This window comes from Pinus tabuliformis, chromosome 4_1, assembly GCF_031772625.1.
Source record: "Pinus tabuliformis cultivar Carrire ecotype Pingquan chromosome 4_1, CPIR1, whole genome shotgun sequence".
Taxonomy (NCBI): Eukaryota; Viridiplantae; Streptophyta; class Pinopsida; order Pinales; family Pinaceae; genus Pinus; species Pinus tabuliformis.
Window position 1 is genome coordinate 589,667,810 of NC_142303.1, and position 21,406 is coordinate 589,689,215.

General features: G+C 36.1%; 1 protein-coding gene across 2 annotated transcripts in view; it reads left to right on the forward strand.

Annotated features, from left to right (window-relative positions):
• The window catches only part of LOC149177345 (uncharacterized), a 147,884-nt gene extending 139,098 nt beyond the window's left edge, over positions 1–8,786 (forward strand). The window contains exon 4 of one of the 2 annotated variants that reach the window (XM_089423383.1): positions 8,551–8,786. In XM_089423383.1, the coding sequence (XP_089279509.1) occupies positions 8,551–8,772 (222 nt within the window). In that variant the 3' untranslated portion in view covers positions 8,773–8,786. The remainder of the gene's footprint in view (positions 1–8,550) is intronic. The other variant, XM_089423389.1, reaches the window with a different exon arrangement.
• Positions 8,787–21,406: the final 12,620 nt, after the last annotated feature.

Genomic DNA, 21,406 nt, shown 5'->3' on the forward strand with positions numbered 1-21,406 from the left:
AATGGAAGATCAATTGGAATGAGAACAGATAGGATCGAATAAGTATTTTTTTTTTTCGCTATAACGAAGTGCAACGCAATTCTGGAACCAAATTATTAATAAATTTATATGAGTGGAATATCAATTATTTATCACCTTTCTGGAGAACCCGTAGTGCGATAGTTCGTTCCCTGTGAATAGAAACAAATATTAAAAAAAAACTTGATTAGATCCAGAACCAGAATAAGTGCACAGAGGTACCTATCAGAAATTTGATCCGGGTTGCCCGGGACTCGAACCCGGAGCTCGTCGGATGGAGTGGATGATCTGCTCTTCAGTATCAGTAAGAGCGAGAAATCTCTCCCCAAACCGTGCTTGCAATTCTCATTGCACACGGCTTTCCCCATGTAATGTATCTATTTCCTATTAGTTCTCGGATAGAAAAATAAAAATGATTCTGAATCGAGGCAATTACTCAAAGAGCATTTCAAAGAGCATTTTTTTACATATTGCCAATAGATGAACCGTGTATGGGTGGTCCTAGTGCTACTAAAAAGCCCATTGAAGATTTCAACTTATCCAAAAGGTTATTTAAAATTAAAAAAAATGTTTTTTCCCAAGATTTAAGGGATTCAAAATCCTATTCATTAATGAATAGGATAGTTGATCTATGGAAGATCAAAACATATTTTGAAATTGAAAATCCTTCCTTGAATTGTGCTATGCGGAGTTTTACTTTGCCTTGGAATCTATTTTTTGCATTCTGTGATCAAAGCAAAGGAAAATACATATTGCACAAAAATTGTCTGGAAATGACAGATCAATTCACTCTATCAATAACTAAGCCTAGTCAGGTTCATGATAAAATTTCATTTTTTATTTATTATAAAATGAATCCATTATATGAACTCAACAAGAATGGATCGTGAACCATTATATGTGAGCACATGTTACTTTTTCCAGTCTCTTTTCATCAATGGACCCCTTATGAAGGGAAGAAGTGCGATTAATTTTACAAATTATTACCTCTCTAATAAAATAAATTGAATAGATATCTATCTTTCTTTTTTATAAATGTTTCTATGGACATGTGGAAAAGAGAAAGAAAAGGACTGTTACCCCTACCTCCACTCGGACCTTGCGCGGAACCCTCTGCAATATTTGGTACTCAAATGGAACGTCATATTGGTAAACGTCTTGAAATTCCCTGTGGAGTTATTTCCGCCCCAGCTCATATCCAAAATTTTTCCTTGGGATATCGACCCTTCCTGGGTTACGAAGGTACTAATCAAATAGCTGATCTAGTTTATAACTCATTCGCTCTGGGTATGGAGGATCATCTTCTAGATATTTTTTGTGGTCATGATACGAAGGAAATAATGACTAAATCCTTATCCACGGATATTAGTCCAATTTGGGATCCTGAAAGTCGGCAAGAATTGGGTAAAATCCCCCGTTTTGTAAGGGACGAAGTAAAAAGAAATACAGAAAAATTTGCACGACGAAAGGGCATTTTGAACGTTACTGTCGAGGTAATGCACGCAGCTAAAGAAGCATTAAGTTAAGTACCTAATAAATATCAATTAATTGATTACATTGAGTGTATTCTATACAAAAAGAGTGGATCCGATTCGATACCTATTCCTATCATATCATTTGAGTTAATGACTATTCATAATCACGTCTCGAATCATGATTCGAGATCAGGGAGGAATCTTCAAAACATCGTCTGAAACGATGCGGTAGTTTACATAATGGGTTTCGTGGATATGGATTATGACATCATTTCATATTCGGATCAAATGCCCTTGGCTCAACATTATTCTTATTTTATTATATACTCTCCAAGTAAATCTCGTTTCCACGTGATTCCATACAAAGATGACGAATATTTGAATCGTTCTATTGTTACAAATAAGCCTAGGATTTTCTATCGATGTGATGGTGAAAATAATTAAGAGAGAATGGTTCAACCATTCTATTATTCGAATTGATAAACATATCAATCAGAATTTGAATGTGTACAAATGGTCCAATTAGACCAAATACTTTATGAAATATTTGAAACAGGTTTTTTCTAAAAAAAACTATTTTCAAATAGTGTTCGATCCAATTGAATTATGTACTAATACTAATCGAGATTCAATTGGTTGGTCTGTGTTTTTATCCCTTTCTGAAAGTACTGTAAAGATCTTAAACTCGATTCTTATCCCTTTTTTCGTTCTTGGGTATTCTATTCTTCAATATTTTAAAGTTATTTCTTTCACCTTTATCAATATAAAGAGATACTTTGAACTCATCAAGTATTTAAAGCATCCATCATACGTGATAGAGTTGCAAAAAATGATTAATCCTCCCGTGCCTAATAGCTTTCTCTATTATACAATAGATAGATCGAGTTCTCTTCCACAGATTATTAATAGTTTTTTTTCTATGAAGAGGAAGAGGAAGACGAAGAGGAAGACGAAGAATAGAAATATAAAATTGCTTATAACTATAATAAGAGAGTTGAACGGATTGTGCTCTAGTATGGATATCTCCGAAAAAGAGATGAACTTACTAGTTCAGTTTCTAATGACGGAAAAAGCCCTTTTTAAATTTGAATCAATTTTTACTTACAGTCATAATTTATTCAAGAATGAATTTGGAGATCAAATCATTAGACAGCCAGGGCTTATTCACTTACGATATTTGGCCTACACTTATCAAAAAGGTCTAATTAATTACGGGTTCAATCCATTTTGTTTAGCAGAAAGATGGGTATTCCTTGCTTTTTTTCAGAAGATTACCTCTTCACAAATATTGTGTCAAACCAACCCCACATTTCAAGTGCTATATCTAACATGTGCTAGATATAGATGTTCGTACCGAAAAAAAGATGTTCAACTTTGATCCTAAAGAATCCGCAAGTACGTTCAGAATTAAGTTTGTCTGCATTGGGTCTATTTTTCCAGGAGCAAGAAGAAGGTGATGTGATCAGCTCCGCTATTTTATGGTACGAGGTCCTTCATCCTACATTTACCATATATGGATAAGTACCATTAAGATATATTTATCCATATATGGGTGTAAAAGAAGTAGTACAAAAGAAAAGGTTAGATATTCTTTTCCTCTGTACTACTTTTTTTTCTTTTCAAAAAAAATTAAAAGCAATCCCTACCCTGTATTGTTGTAATACAATAGATCCACCCTATATTGTTGTAATATAAAAGATCTCATAACCTATTTTATACTTATGATCTGGATCATAAAGATCTATCTAGTGATCAGCAATAAATTGATTTTCATCAAAATCAATTGCTTCCACTGCTTGCACTGGCCGTTTTGGCTCTTCTGAGGGAGTTATAGGTTTTGGGGGGTAGCTCTAATTGGTCAATGAAAATAAGTTGAAATGCTATTTTTTCTTTCGTTTCCCCCGTATCAGTCAATACGTGCGAAAGGGGGAAGGGAAGCATATTAGACCCTTTTTTATTGTTCATTCCATCGATGTTCTGTTCCTCTCCATGCAAGTGGGGAATAAATAAGTCGATCAAATTTCGAGAAGCTTTGTAAAGTGCCTCCCTAGGAGTTAACCCCCCATTCGTCCATATTTCCAGGAAAAGGACTTCTCGTATTTCATTTCCGCTCCCATAGGAATGAATACTATAATTCGCATCGCGAACAGGCATAAAAACAACATCTATAGGAAAAATTCCGTCCTGATAATTATTTGGACTATGTATAATATATGTTTGATAAAGATGCAGATCTTGAGTCTATTGTTGAAAAAGTCAACAGGATTTCATTTTTGGAAAAGAATTGGATTGAATTCTTTTCGTTCATTTCCAATCCAATATGAAAAAACTTTTCAATATTTCGACCTTCCCGGAGGGAATTCTCCGGGAGAATCTGTTCTATCCATTCCATCTTTACCTATTTATTTCATCTATACCTAACCTATTTCATCATACGATAAGTTGTTAAAGATGGTGGAAAAGCAATTACTATCTAATACAGCTATTTGTGCAAGTGTTTTACGATTTGGAAGCAACTGCCTCTTGTACAAATATTGGATGAATCTATTATAAGAAACCCCATTGGCACGAGCTGCTGCATTGATCCGAGTAATCCACAAACGACGAAGATCTCTCTTGCGTTTACCTCTATCTCGGTGGGCGGAAACTAAGGCTCTAGCTTTCCGTTGGTTAGCAGTTCGAAAAAGTTTCGAATGGGCCCCTCGAGAGCCTGATACAAATGCAAGAATTTTTTTCCGACGTTTTCGAGCTATATATCCACGTTTCACTCTGGTCATTGAAGTTTACTCTCATGAATCGCTAATATTTTTCTCGGTTAGTCATTTGTTTTGTTTGGTCCATTGAGAATAACACTGATTCTTCTTATTTAGAAAATAAAAGTTCCAATGGCTTTTGCTACTGCAACCTTCCCAACCATAATTCCCTTTGGATAGGCATCTTCCTGGTAGGCAAGGACTGGGACCTTGTACTGAGAATGAGAAAAAATCATGGGTTTCATCGTTTCTATGGTTCTTTCTCCAACGGTAAGGTCCTCTCTATACGCCGGAGCCTTTTATTCATTTCCGAAATATGAGATGAGTATGTTATCGGTAACTTGTACGGTTTACCATCTCCAGCTCTACTCTTGAATCATTAAGTAATAAATACTCTCATTACAAGATCTATTAATACAGTAACGACATGTAATTCTGGGGTTGGCCAGGTAGCTGACCCTGTTGTTTCGTTCTCGCTTAGGGATTCTTGTAGTTCTGGGCTATCCAGCTACAAGAGAACCAGGAACGGAGAGCTCTCCCCTTTTTCCACCCGACTCTTTGGTCCTAAGAATGATTGCCCTTCTCCGACCCTTCCTGTCCAACTGGAGCGGACAGCTAATGCGTTCTCCACTGTGGGTATATGGTCGGTCTGTGACCCCTGGATGTCTTTGGCACCCTTGGGGTGATCTCGTAGTTCCTACGGGGTGGAGACGATGGGGTCGGTCCATGGCATGGCTTTTTTTCCTTTTACCACATTTTGCTCAAAGGGTTGAAGGGAGATAGTACATCAAGCTATTCGCAAGGGCCAACTTGATCCTCTTCCCCAGGGATCCCAGATGAAGTAACCCTAGGAGAGTCGCCGACTCCAACTATCGCCCATGTACGATCTATATTAGATCTAACCAACTACCCACTCTACCTTCTCTACGTTCTTGACAACCCATCTTTCTTTGTCTCTGTAGAGTTTTTCAGTGGCATGTTTCGGTCGTATTCCCCATTACTGAGAAAAAGTGAGCCACCGGTTCGAGTAAAAGATACTATCATTACCACCTAGACGATTAGACATCCAACTCGTAATCGCAACGACCCAATTGCAAGAGCATTACGGAGGAAGAGGGAACTTGCACCCATATCAGATATTGAACCAATCTATACCTATTCCGCTTTCAGGAATCAGAGAAATTTTGGTCAGGATTCATGTTCTTCCACTGTTTTACTTATATAGTAAGTGTTAAATACCCACCATTCTCTGAACCCTTCTAAGATAAATGCACTATTTAATCCCCTTGTAGAAATATATGAAGTTAGTAAATACTTATATAGTTCTATGCTGTGATGCATGCAGTTATTGACAGACAAAGAAATCATGGTATGCATTTCCGGGTACTGGCTAAAGCATTGCGTATGTCCGGTGGGGATCATATTCACGCCGGTACTGTAGTAGGTAAACTTGAAGGGGAACAAGACGTAACTTTAGGGTTTGTTGATCTACTGCGTGATGATTTTATCGAAAAAGATCGAAGTCGTGGTATTATCATGGAGCCGGATGATAATCAATGGTCGAAATAGTGAAATAGGAGGATCGCTATGACTATAGCCCTTGGAAAGTCTTCTAAAGAAGAAAAAACTTTATTTGATACTGTGGATCACTAGCTACGCAGAGACCGTTTCGTTTTTGTGGGTTGGTCCGGTCTATTGCTCTTTCCTTGTGCCTATTTTGCCTTAGGTGGATGGTTCACGGGTACAACCTTTGTGACTTCATGGTATACTCACGGATTGGCTAGTTCCTATCTGGAAGGTTGTAATTTCCTAACTGCCGCAGTTTCTACTCCTGCTAATAGTTTAGCACATTCTTTGCTGCTATTATGGGGTCCCGAAGCACAAGGAGATTTGACTCGTTGGTGTCAATTAGGTGGTCTATGGACCTTCGTTGCTCTTCACGGTGCTTTCGGTATAATAGGTTTCATGTTACGTCAATTTGAACTTGCTCGATCTGTACAATTGCGACCTTATAATGCAATTGCATTCTCTGCTCCAATTGCTGTCTTTGTTTCTGTATTTTTGATCTATCCATTGGGACAGTCCGGTTGGTTTTTCGCACCTAGTTTTGGTGTAGCAGCTATTTCCCGTTTTATCCTCTTCTTTCAAGGTTTTCATAATTGGACCTGGCTTTTGAAGTTGCAGTTCACATGCTTATAGTTCTCTGCTTAATAGCATGTGTTGTACTCTTGTATCTTTTGGCTTGGTCTCATTAGCTCATGGAATAAATGGTTTTCATTTTTATCTGATTTTAAGCTAGATGACTAGTACGAGTGGATCTAAGGATTAGATTGGTTGGATTTCAACTCACAATTCACAGCTTATCAGCAAATCAATATTGGAGCATTAACTTATTATTAATGTCACAGGACTTGTTTATGCTTGGTGCATTCCGTAATGATTTGGCAAAGATGTGAACTTTTATATTTATTTATCATCAATGGATGAAGAGGGTAAATTTGCAGTAGTGAAGACTAAAATTTGAAATGATTGATGCAGTTAGAATACTCTTGTTAAGTTACATCTTTAATGTGTTTCTAGGTTGTGTTTGGCATTTATATTCTCAGATGTTGCATATAACATGGCATTAAAAAGTGCAATTGAAGGTCAGCCTCTCTTTGTAATTTAACACTACCTTCTACCTTCGCTCATCTCATTCATTACTACTGCACCTTGGCTCATCTCATTCTATAACGCTGAGATAATAAGGTGTTTTTTATATTTTTATTTTGAATTGGTGAAACTCGGCTGAAATGTAACTGTGTGCTTATTAAGCAACCATGTTCTCCTGGAGGATTTAAAAGCTGCCAGTTTTACATCATGGCAATAGCTTCTATAACGCTGAGATAATAAGGTGTTTTTTATATTTTTATTTTGAATTGGTGAAACTCAGTGCTGAAATGTAATTGCGCTTATTAAGCAACCATGTTCTCCTGGAGGATTTAAAAGCTGTCAGTTTTACATCATGGCAATAGCTTCCTGTAGTCAGAACATTGCATGGAAGTGAATAAGTGTTGAGGGGAATTTCATGATTTAGATATATAACTACATATTTGAAATATTTCTCTTTAGCTTGCATGTTGAAGTGTTGTACAAGGAGAGCCCAAACCGATCAGGTTAGTGTAAGCGGGATAAATATAAGCCTTATGGTAACTTTAGATATAATGAGATACTTTGCAAACTTCTTTATGTCCACTTCATCCGATTAATTGTTTAGGGGGCAGTTGCCATGTTAATCAAAACATAACACAAAACAGGGGCATGAGATTGGACAGGCCTAAAGTAACTGGCAATGTATATAAATATGGAGGATATTCTCTATTCCTCAGCCTTCCAGGCGATGCGTTTTTGCAAACCGACTTACGGCATTTCTTTTGAAAAGGATTGGTTTATATATATATATATATATCTTTGTTTGATTGATGGGATAACAAAATGTAGTATTATTGTTAATTAATTGTATTTTTTTTAATAGTATAGTTTAATTTATAGATAAAATATATTTTTTCAAATGAAATTTTGTACAATAATTTAAGAAAGAGTATGATTTTTTATTGTTTAAAAGCATTTTTGAATGGATAAATAGATTTAGCTATTAAAAAACATTTTGAGACGCTCAAATTCTACATATTAAACCACTGTGTCAAATTAAGAACCTGTGTGAAATTTTGATTAAATTTAACTGTGAATATTTTTGGTTTGTTTGTTTGTCTATAAATTAAACTACGCCATTTCTTATTATTTTTGTAACTGGGTAAAAGGAAAGCACTCCACTTACAAAAGTACCCTCTCTAGTAGGCCATGCAAGCAAATAGGTTAAGGATTGCTCTAGCGACCTGATCCTCCCTAACTAGGAGTAGTCCAAAACTCACTAGTTTCCATCATTTCAAAGATGAAGTTTGTTCTTGCGGAGATTATAGGTACATTAATTCTAGCAAACAATTATTTTTTCCCAGCCGCTTTTGGAGTTTCTCAAGTGATTATTTGGCATTACACCAAGTGTCACATGCAAATTTTCTATACAGGTTGGGCTTTAGTTGTGTTGTAAGACAAGATCACTGGAGAACATTTGATGAGAATTTGTTTGGCAAATTGTGTATGCAAGAATGTTATAACGGGTGCTGGTTGATCCTAGGTACTCTTTATAGTGCAACTGTTTTAACAATAGAAGATTTGGGTATCATTTTTGAGCATGACTCCTGACTTGGTTGGAAATGTGTAATGGCTGGAACTTCTGATCATGCCTTATTTCAAATGTGATACAGGAGATCCCAATTGAAGACAAGAAATCTTGCAATCACTGCACGAGATTTCACCATATTGCTGAAATGTGTTGCTATGTGTATGATTGCACACATTGTGGAAGGAAGATTCATCCTTCTAAAATTGTCGGTTCAAATTTCAAAAATGACTCTCAGCATTGTCGAAAGACAAATCTACTTCTGACAGGTGTTGGTTTTACCCAAAAGCTGGAGGATGGAAGATGATTATCACCTTTATCAAGGAGCCTATGTGTCGTCCTATGGAGCACACTGTTCAACTCTTGATGTGTGATATCTGAATTTTGGGAAACAATGATAAAATAAGAGAACGAAGATGACATTGATGTTCAACTCTTGATGTGTGATATAACAAGAAGACATCAGAGAATTTTGGGAAACAATGATAAAATAAGAGAACGAAGATGACATTGATGAACTTTGAGAATATGATCATGTCCTAGATGGACATGCCCTATAAAATTTGTCTTTGTAAAAGACCTTGTAAATGAGTAGAAGAGTAATAAAAGACATGCCCTATAAAATTTGTCTTTGTAAAAGACCTTGTAAATGAGTACAAGAGTACTCTTTATTGGTGAAATTATAGCTAGTTAGTAAAATTTTAGGAATCATTTTTCCAGAGTTAGCAATTTGTTATATGAAATGAATTTATAATGTCTTTTTTGCACAACAATGGTTAAATTTTATATTAAAAAGCCAAGGTTAAATTGTATAACCTTAAATACAATTTCTTCAAATTTGTTCAACCATGGCCAGTAGTACAAATCCAGGGTTATGGCAGTCAAAAGTGTACTAGTTGTGCCTTTCCAAGACCATGTAAAAAGAACTATCGAACTATCCAGGTTTACTGCATTATATGCTGTAGTAATAAAAATAAATTGTGACAAAATATACCAGATTTAAGAAAATAAAAATAAATAATTCATGTCCGTGCTAGTCCTTTGTTCTCCATGTGCAACATGCTAGTTTCGATGTCCATCCTTGAATAGTGGGCTTCTGCAAAAGCTTCATCAGCTTAGTGAGGGGTGCTTTCGGTAGCTGGACTCTTTGTTGAGACCTTAGAAAGACCAAAGAAGAATGAGTACTTAAAGGTTTCCATAGTGTTCCGTAAAAAAGAATCCTTCAAAGCTATTATTGTGGAATGAATTCTTTTAGAGGGAATATCTGTGGGTTGAATTCTTCTAATGCAGACATTAGTGAATTATTGTCACCACAATTATATTTACCAATGCTAACATGGAAAAACAACAGAAAAATCTTGATTTTGTTTGTTTCAATTAGTTTTATATATGATACAATTGTTATGTAGATGTGGATAGGAATATTAGTTTTATATATATAATCAAATTGTTATGTGTATCTGAATATTGATTATTTATCCAATTATTGAGTGGACTAGGACAACATTATTAGGTGCTTTGTCTATCTATTTGGAATGTTTGGAAGTTGAATTAAGATTTGGATAGCTTGGAAGTTGAAGTTGAATTTGAATTTGGACAGCTGACTAGTCTGAAAAAGCAATGCAAATTCTGCTTTGTCATTCTGCTAACACTTACCTGTGCTAACACTTACCTGAGTGAGCATAGCTGGACCGTAGTAGTAGCAATTTTAAAATCTATACTAGTAACCTAACCATTGCAATATCCATGAAGATTAAAAAATAATTCAGCTTAGCAAATCCCTATTGCAATATGTTTAGTAATCTAGAACTAGCAAAGTAATCTAGAACTCTTCTCCCATTTAATATTTTTGCCTTTGCTTGTGCAATGCAAGCCAAAGCAAGGCCACGGCCTCGGCCTGTCCTGTGTAATTGTAATAGAAGTGTAATTTCATTCTCCATTGTTATCTTGTGTTCTGAGTTTTTCATTTATATTTCGCTGTATCTATATCAGTTGCTCTCCTCTGGTCTCATCAACTGGTATCCGAGCCAGGTTAAGGCCATCTAGCTGCTCTCAGCCTGAACATGTGAGGGATTCTCTTTATCGTCAGGACTTCCCATGGCTCTGTATACGCTCCCGTAATGACCTTTGCCCAAAATCCTCTTGTTGCCGAAACCGCCAGTTGCATATTTGTGGAAGTCATTCTCGTTTGTTACAAGGATTATAGAGTACCAGCGTGGCGTGGTCCAGCCTCGTACCCTTTGCAGAAAATCTGAGCACGAGTTAAATTTTTTCGTTGCAGCACTGGACACTTATTTAGCCATGCCGCACTGGGGTTTAATGCTTTTCCCATTTTACTTTACGGTTTGGTCTTTAACGTTTTATTAAAAAGTGGTACAGTGATGTGTGGTTTGACGATAAGTCACATGGGCGAAGTCCGGGTAGACCAAAGTTCAAATCTCATTGAGTACAATGACCTGCTGTGGTGGCAGCTAGAGGGGCGGATTCCTCTTTCCCGTGAGTCTGCGCTTGCTAAAATCATAGGAACTTAGTATACCCGACTTGCAGGTGGTTGGTTATGCTCTTGGTGTTATAGTGGCAGCTATGAAGTTTGATCCTTGGTCTCCCATAGATTAGGCCTCGCAGTTACCGATTCACCATGTGGTTAAAAAAAAAATTAAAATGCATCCCTGATGTGTTTTATGATTAAATATTATATATGTTTTATAATTATTCTAAATATATATATGTTCTATAATAATGGTTAAGTTTTGCACCTTTCAAGAAGGCAAAAGGGAAAAGATCATTTTTTTTTAAGGAGATTGATCTTGGTTTTTTAGTTTAAAATTTTGTAAAGTGCGATAATCAAATTTTTATATCATAAGTGGAGTTTTAATTTTTTTGGGTGTGAATTTTATTGAGAATGGATACAGTAACAGCAATTGACATGGAAAAGTTGAGCGGGGTTAATTTTTCCCTATAGAAATCGTAGATAGAGGGTACATTGATTTAAAAAAATCAATATTTGCCAATTGGGGGTGTAACAAAGAAAATTTCATTGATGACAGATGGAGAGTGGAATAAGCTAAATAGAAAGGCGATTGCAACAATCTATAGATATCTAGCAGAGAATGTGTATTTCAAGGTGTCTGGAGAAAAGACGACAAAAGGATTATGGAAGAATCTCCATTATTTATATGAGAAGAAAACAACATCAAACAAAGTGTTCTTGATAAAGAAGCTTTATAATCTCAAGATGAAGAAAGGTGCTTAAGTTGTTGAGCACTTGAATGAATTCAATATTATTACTAGTCATTTTGTCTCTGTTAAAATCATTCTAGATGATGAAATTAGAGCTATTTTGTTAATGCATTTTATGTCAAACAGTTAGGAAATTTTAATTGTATCTATGAGCACTGCAACACCTGCAGGGGCCTTGAAGTTTGATGATGTCAACAACAATTTAATGAATGAGAAGTTGTGACACAAGTCAATTGCGGAAAACCAGGGAGGAGAAGCTCTAGTTGTAGCTAACCGTGGAAGGAGAATTGATCGAGGTTGACAAGGGCGATCAAGATCGAGAGGTTGATCGAAATCAAGGAGGGGTAGTATCATCTGTTTTTATTGTGGCAAACCCAGACACATGAAGAAAGAATGTCGAGTTTGGAAGAAAGGACAAAAGGATCAGAGATCGGCCAGTACAAATCACAAAGTCATTCAGCACAAATGAAGTTGATATTGTTATTGTAGTCACAGATGGTGATGTGTTGTTTATTGTTTCAGTAGAGGATGCATGTTTATATACATCTAGTAGTAGCTTTGATTGGATCTTTGACTTTGGGGCATCTCATCATGTACCACCATGCAAAGATAGTTTTGTTGCATATAATCTCGGTGATTATGGTAGAGTGCATTTGGGGAATAATCATTTTTGCAATATTGTTGGAGTGGGAGATGTCCAGATCAAGATGAAGGATGGCCGAGATATATTGTTGAAATAGGTCAGGCATGTATCAGAAATGCACATGAGTTTGATCTCTATGGAAAAGCTAAATGATGAAGGCTATTCCACAAGCTTTGGAAAAGGAGGTTGAAAAATTAGCAAAGGAGCATTGGTCGTGACTAGAGGATACAAGACAGGAACATTATATACATTGAAGGCAATGATAGGAAAACCAGATTTTGTTGTTTTCACAAAAGAAGGAAATTCAATAGATCTGTGGCATAAGCGCTTGGATTACATGAGTGAGAAGGGCTTAAAAATCCTTGTTGGTTAAAATTTACTACCAAGTTTGAAATCCTACAATCTTGATCTTTGTGAGCATTGTATATATGGTAGACAAAGAAGAGTTTCATTCCTTAAAGGTGGCCATGGCAGAAATAAAATTTTGTTAGAATTGATACACTTAGATGTGTTTGGGCCTGCTAACATTAAGTCATTAGGCAGAGCATCATATTTTGTAACATTTATAGATGATGTGTCCAGGACGGTTTGGGCCTACCCTATGAAAAGTAAAAGTGAAGTGTTTGAAATATTTCAAAAATTCCATGTTGTTGTTGAAAGAGAGACTAACAAATTGCTCAAGTATCTAAGAACAGATAATGGTGGAGAATATTGCTCAAAATCATTCAAGGAATACTGTAATAAGTTTGGCATAAAGCATGAAAAAACTGTGCTTGGTACTCCTCAACATAATGGTGTTGTAGAAAGGATGAATCACACCATTATGGAGAAAGTGAGGAATATGTTGTCAAATTCTGGTTTGGAGAAGCATTTTTGGGTAGAGGTTGTAAGGACAACTTGCTATCTTATAAATCAATCTCCAACTACAACCATGGATGGATACATCCTTGAAGAAGTTTGGACTGGTAAGAAGTTGAATTATTCTCATTTGAAATCTTTGGATGTGAAGCATTTGTGCATATTCCCAATGAAAATAGAACTAAGCTAGATGATAAATCTATGAAATGCTTTTTTCTAGGATATGCGGATGAAGAATTTGGTTATCGTCTATGGAATCCAATGAAACATAAAGTTATTAGAAGCAGGGATGTTATATTTGATGAGTCAGAAATGTTTAAGAGGTCTACAGATGAGTTGGAAGTCAAGAAAGTTATCGACAAGTTTGAAGAGAAACAAGAAAACATCGCACCAATGCAAGAAAATAAACATTGAATTCAATAACAGGGAGGACAACAAGTGCAAAATGATGAACACGAAGAAGAAGGAATCTTACAGGAACATTTACAGGAGATACAACCTGATAATGCCCAACCACAATTGGTTCATAGATCTTCTAGGCCTCATAAGCCTTCACAAAGGTATCCTCCTTCAAATTATATCCTATTAACTGATGAACGTGAGCCTGGTTCTTTTCAAGAGGCTTGTAAAGTTGAGCACAATAAAGAATGTAAGAAAGCAATGGAGGAAGAAATGAACTCTTCGCTTGAAAATAAAACTTAGGAGTTGGTAAAGCTCCCAGAAGGTAGAGAGACTCTACAAACAAATGGGTGTACATGATGAAGCATGAAGGTGACGAAAAGGAGGAGAGTTGTAAAGCAAGGCTGGTGGTGAAAGGATTTGCCCAAAATGAAGGTACTGTCTTCACTGAAATTTTTCCACCTGTTGTCAAAATGTCATCCATCAGTGTCATTATTGGTCTTGTTGTTGCTTTAGACTTAGAATGTGAACCATTAGATGTAGAAAATGTTTTCCTTCATGGTGAATTAGAAGAAGAAATTTATATGGAGTAGCCATAAGGCTTCATAGAAAAGGAAAGGAAGACCTAGACCTAGTTTGTAGGTTGAAGAAGAGCCTCTATGAGTTGAAACAGGCACCTTGACAATGGTATAAGAAATTTGATTCATTCATGTTGGAACATGGTTTTTACAGGTTGGAAGTTGACCATTGTGTCTATATCAAGAGATATGATCAAGGAAAGTATCTCATATTATTGTTATATGTGGATGACATGTTGATTGTTGGGCATGATAAGAATATGATCAATAGGTTGAAGAAAGATTTGAGTAGCAAATTTGGAATGAAGGATTGGGACCAACACAACAAATATTGGGCATGAGGATTATGCGAGACAGGAAAAACAAAAAGTTGTGGTTGTCACAAGAAAAATATGTCACGAAGGTGCTTGATAGGTTTAATATGAAGGATGCCAAGCCAGTTGGTACACCCCTTGTAGCCCACTTCAACCTAAGTACTAAGTTATGTCGTAATGATGACAAGGAGAAGGAAGAAATGAGAAAGATTCCTTATGCTTCAGAAGTTGGTAGCTTGATGTATGCCATGGTATGTACATGACCAGACATTGCATATTCAATGGGAGTAGTGAGCAGGTTCTCTGCCAATCCTAAAAAACAACATTGGCAAGCAGTAAAATGGATTTTGAGGTATGTTAAGGGTACTAGTCATTATTGTTTATGTTTTGGTCATGATGAGACTATGCTTGAAGGATTTACAGATGCAGATATGGCTGGAGATATCGACACCAAAAAGTCCACTACGAGTTATTTGTATACATTTGCAGGTGCAACAGTATCTTGGGTATCAGGGCTACAAAGAATAATAACTCTCTTTACAACAGAGGCACAATGCATAGTTGCAACAGAAGCTTGTAAAGAGATGTTATGGATGCAACGATTCCTATGAGAGATAGGAATAAAGCATGACAAGTATGTGTTATATTGTGATAGCCTAAGTTTCATTCACTTGGCGAAAAACCCAGCATTTCATTCAAAACCAAGCATATTGACTTAAGGTACCATTGGATCCGGCATGTGTTGGAGGAAGGACAATTTTCCTTGGAAAATATCCATACAAATAAGAACCATGTTTATATGCTCACTAAGATTCTACCAAGAAATAAACACGAGTCATGTAAAGGCATGGTAGGATTCGTTGTGACTTGATTCAAGATTCTTCATTTGGCTTAGAGTAGGAGAATGTTAAATGTGAAGCTGAATTCAAAGTTGGCGGCCCCAACATCTTACCCACTTCGTCGTCCACAACTAACAACAGACTGATGTCGTCTTCAGCCGAACCTACCACACCGCCCTTTGAATTTTCGGCTTCATTGTGCAGCGATGTCTTTCACACGAGGAAAAATCTAGAACTCTTCTCCCATCTATAAACGTACAATCTTGCTTCTGCCTGTGCAATGCAAGCCAAAGTAAGGCCAAGCTTATAGAAATTCCCACTGTAGATCAATGGATTATGCAATATACTAAAGCAAAATACAAGATCTACTTCTACAACAAACCTTGTGGAAGCTTAATCAAATATGAGCAAGATTAATTAGAACACATATAATTGAGAATGAGAAATCAATCACACATGAACACAAAAGAATAATCCGGGGAAAACCTCAGCCTGAAACCCCAATTTCTGTATTATCATACAAGTGGAAATATGTTCAGATTACAAAAAGAATCAGCTCACAAGCTATCCTTCTCTCTATGCAATCAAACAACACTGCTCATAGACAGTCAAAGGCTCTCACAACCTTCTCCTCTGCCCTCCAAGCCTCATATTTCTTTGCATAGTTTTCCTAGGGTCCAGTGCTTCCACTTGTGTGAATTCCCACCTCACATTGCTCACTTGGCTCAGAAATAACTGCACAAACCTGAAGGAGATAATTATTTCTGCATGGATGAATTTCTTATATAGGAAAAATCCTCCAACTGATAGTACATTGTCCCTTCCTCTGATCTCAACTGGATCTCTGACTGAACTGACATGCATGAGTTATTTATGAGAGAATATTCAGTTATTTGGAGAGCAACAGTTACATGCATGCAAGCATTAACTAACTAAACTCACAATTAATTCAACAAACTGTTTGAACTAATCTAACTGGACTTAACTTAATTAACTGAGCTAACTAATTACAACTCAATATTACAACTCATTCTCATCTCTTTAACTGATGGATAAATTCCTCAATCAATGGAGAAATTGTTGCATGTCCTCACATAGACTTCATGTTTGATTTTCTACAACTAATTAACTCAAGATGAATTAATTAATTATTTTACAAATCGCTGCTAAGAACAAATTCGAATTTTACTTCTCAATTTTAGTTTAGGGACTAATTAAAATTGGAATCTATCCCGAAATACTATTTATAACAATGCTATTTTTAGCACTTCCATTTTTCATTACTTATTTATAAATATGTTTGGTTTCTATTTTTATATTTGAAACATTGCTTTGCAATCCATATTGATAACATGAAGTTTGAACAAATCGACAAAGCTATCACATTTAATATCTTGATTAAAATGTTGGTTCCATATTCCCTTAATATTTCTAAACTCCATATGAATCGTTTCTCTCAAAAGAAACTTAGTAGATCCCTTCTCTGCAATAGTTGTCTGCAACATGTACCCTGCTCCATATAGGGAGTTTCCGAATAGTACAGAGACACATGCGCTACAATTGTGGAGTTATCTTCTTGTTCCAAATGCACCATATACTTGCACACGATTAATTGCATTGTTAATAAAATTTGGTCTCCACAATACTAATTAATTAATATTTTGGGACTTGGATCACCTGGGTCTTTGCAACATGAATTTCTTTGTAATAGAGCGTAAATGTAGAATGATGAAGATCCATTTTGTTATGTTTTGGACGATTCATAGTTGAGATATTGAACATGGAATCCATTGTAATCAAGTAAGTTGACACATTCTACATGATGAAGATCCATTTTGTTACGTTCTGAACAATTCATAATTGAGATATTGAATATGGAATCCATTGAAATCAAGTAAGTTGGCACATTCATCCTACCAGTGCCAGGGAAAACATTTATCTTAAGAAACTTTAAATTTGCACATAGCATGTTATTATCAATTAATCTTCAATAATTGTAAAAAAAAACATAAGAGGCCAAACCCATATAAAGGTTGACAGTAACCAATTTTGAGAGTAAACTTTCATGGTTCACATTCATATTTTCATATATTGTTATTTTTTGATAAATTGTGTGGAATGTAAATGAAATGTTGAATTTTTTGAGCTTTGAACTTACGTACTTGCAGATTCTGAGAATTTGATAGTCACGAGAGAAGTCAAATTGACCATATTTTTGGGATATTCTGAAAGAAGATAATCTGTTTCAAGTAGATTCTCCTTTCATCTGTTAAGTGTGAAGCCAAACTGACGCACATTGTGCTAATGTCGGCACCGACTCCCCGACACTCTGCCGTCCCAACCGTCACCGCCACACTCGCGCTGAACCTACCACATTGCCATTAATTTCTAGATCTTCATCTGAATCACATGCATGATTCTAAATCCTCCTTCAGCCTCTATAAATTTGTATTTTCTCAGCCTGACCAGGGCAAGCCAAAGGCCAAGGCCTCTAATGTGAAGTGATTTCATTCTCCATTATTAATGTATTCATGTTTTCTCTCTGTTTGCTGAAATTGTGTTGTCTCCCACATTGTTTTACATTTTGTTGCCTCTATTAATTTTTTGTTGCGCTGCTCTATACTCTAACAACTGGTATCAGAGCTAGTAAGTAGACAACTCTTTGGTTGTTCTCCGTGGTTATCCGTGCCCCAAACTCTGTGTCTTAACTTCCACTTGAAGAAATTCGCGGTCTTGTAACTCTGTTGAGAAGCTTTGTTGTATGAGGCCTGTTCTGAACTCTCTGGAAAAAACGATGTTGTATGAAGCCTGTGCATTGTAAATTCTGTGGAGAAAGAGTAGTAGAGCAGTGGAAGGTTTTGATTCAGGAGACCACGACACTGAGTAGTGCAGAAACCATCAGAAAGATTGATCGATGAAAAGAAGAGAGTGGACATCCACGTCCAAGAATGTGGAAACTAAAACAAAGTTGTTGCAAGAAAAACAAGGACGTGAACATATGGTGAAACATGCCGAGAGCAAGTGTCGAAAGGTGGAGTTCCATGTTACGTTGTAAGTTTTTGGAAGTGCTATGTCATAATTTTTCAAAAAAAGCATGTATGTGTGAATGTGAGCGGGAAGTTTTTTTAAATTTATTATTATGGCCTCACACATGTTCAAGGTTGGATTATTATTATTATTATTTTTTTATTGTTTTGTTAACAAAGTATAGTTTATCAAAGGAAGGAGGTTTGTTGCTTGTTTTAAAGGAGTAATCAAGTGTTTTTTAAGTGGCGAGAGAATTAAGATTAAAAAAAAGAGTTAAAAGGAGATTGATTTTGGCAAAAGGGGTAATAATTAAAGTTTTATTTTTAAGTGGAGTTTTTGTTTTTTGGGGTGTGAATTTTATTGAAAATGGAGACAACAGTTAAGATATGGAGATGCTGAGCGGGGCTAATTTTTCCCTATGGAAATCACAGATGGAGGATATACTGATTCTAAAAGATCAGTGTTTTCCGATTGAGGGCACAACAAAGAAACCCTTATTGATGACGGATGAAGAATGGAATAAGCTAGATATAAAAGTGATTGCAACAATACACCAATATCTAGCAAATAATGTGTATTTCAATGTATCCGGAGAAAATATGGCAGAAGGATTATGGAAGAAGCTCCATGATCTATATGTGAAGAACACAACATCAAACAAAGTGTTCTTGATGAAGAAACTTTATAATCTCAAGATGAAGGAGGTGGCGAGAGAATTAAGATTAAAAAAAAGAGTTAAAAGGAGATTGATTTTGGCAAAAGGGGTAATAATTAAAGTTTTATTTTTAAGTGGAGTTTTTGTTTTTTGGGGTGAATTTTATTGAAAATGGAGACTGGAGTTATAGATATGGAGAAGTTGAGCGGGGCTAATTTTTCCCTATAGAAATCACAGATGGAGGATATACTGATTTTAAAAGATCAGTATTTGCCGATTGAGGGCACAACAAAGAAACCCTCATTGATGACGGATGAAGAATGGAATAAGCTAGATAGAAAAGTGATTGCAACAATACGCCAATATCTAGCAAAGAATGTGTATTTGAATGTGTCCAGAGAAAATATGGCAGAAGGATTATGGAAGAAGCTCCATGATCTATATGTGAAGAACACAACATCAAACAAAGTGTTCTTGATGAAGAAACTTTATAATCTCAAGATGAAGGAGGGTGCTTTAGTTGCTAGCACTTGAATGCATTTAATATTATTAATAATCAACTTGCCTCTGTTAAAATCATTCTAGATGATGAAATTAGAGCCATTTTGTTAATGTGTTATATGTTTGACAGCTGGGAAAATTTAATTATAGCTATGAGAACTTCAACAATTGTCTAGACTCTGAAGTTTGATGATGTCAACAACAATTTAATGAATGAGGAGTTGTGACGCAAGTCAATTGCGGAAAACCAGGGAGGAGAAGCTCTAGCTCTAGCTGATCGTGGTAGGACAATTGGTCGAGGCCGACAAGGGCAATCCAGATCGAGAGGCCGATCAAAATCAAGGAGGGGGAGGATCATCTGCTTTCATTGTGGCAAATCCGGGCACATGAAGAAAGAATTTCGATTCTGAAAGAAAGGACAAAAGGATCAAAGACCGGCCAATACAAATCACAAGTCATCCAGCACAAATGAAGGTGAGACTACTTCTGTAGCCATAGATGGTGATGTGTTGTTTACTGTTTCAGTAGAGGATGCATGTGTATATACATCTAGCAGTGGCTTTGATTGGATCCTTGACTTTGAGGCATCTCATCATGTAACCCCGTACAAAGATAGTTTTGTTGCATATAATCTTGGTGATTATGGTAGAGTGCATTTGAGGAATAATCATTTTTGCAATATTTTTGGAGTGGGAAATGTCCAAATCAAGATGAAGGATGGACAAGATATATTGTTGAAACAGGTCAGACATGTATCAGAAATGCGCATGAATTTGATTTATATGGGATGACTGGATGATGAAGGCTATTCCATAAGCTTTGGAAAAGGAGGCCGAAAAATTAGAAAAGGAGCATTGGTCGTGGCCAAAGGAACCAAGACAGGAACATTATACACAGTGAAGGCACTGAAAGGAAAATCAAAATTGGTTGTTGTCACAAAAGAAGGAAATTCAGCGAATATGTGGCATAAGCGCTTGGGTCATATGAGTGAGAAGGGTTTAAAAAGCCTTGTTGGTAAAAAAATTTGCTAGGTTTGAAATCCTACAATCTTGATCTTTTTGAGCATTGTATATATGGTAGAAAAAGAAGGGTTTCATTCCTTAGAGGTGGCCATGACAGAAAGAAAAATGTGTTAGAATTGATACACTCAGATGTGTTTGGGCATGTTAACATCAAGTCATTAGGAGGAGCATCATATTTTGTAACATTTATAAATGATGCATCTAGGAAGGTTTGGGCCTATCCTATGAAAAGTAAAAGTGAAGTGTTTGGAATATTTCAAAAATTCCATCATGTTGTTGAAAGAGAGACTAATAAATTGCTCAAATGCTTGAGAACAAATAATGGTGGAGAATATTGCTCAAATGCATTCAAGGAATATTGTGATAGGTTTGGCATAAAACATGAGAAGACTGTGCTTGGTACTCCTCAACAGAATTGTATCGTAGAAAGGATGAATCGCACCATTATGGAAAATGTGTGAAGCATGTTGTCCAATTATGGTTTGGAGAAGAATTTTTGGGCTGAAGTAGTCAGTACCACTTGCTACATTATAAATAGATCTCCAACTACAACCTTGGATGGTGGTATCCCTGAATAAGTTTGGACTAGTAAGAAGTTGAATTATTTTCACTTGAAAATATTTGGGTGTGTTGCATTTGTACATATTCCCAAAGAAAATAGAACTAAGCTAGATGATAAATCTATGAAATGCATTTTTCTGGGATATGCGGATGAAGAATTTGGTTATCATCTATGAGATCCAGTCAAACATAAAATTATTAGAAGCAAGGATGTTATATTTAATGAGTCTAAAATGTTTAAGAGGATTGTAGGTGAGCTAGAGGTCAAGAAAGTTATTGACAGGTTTGAAGAACAACATGAAGA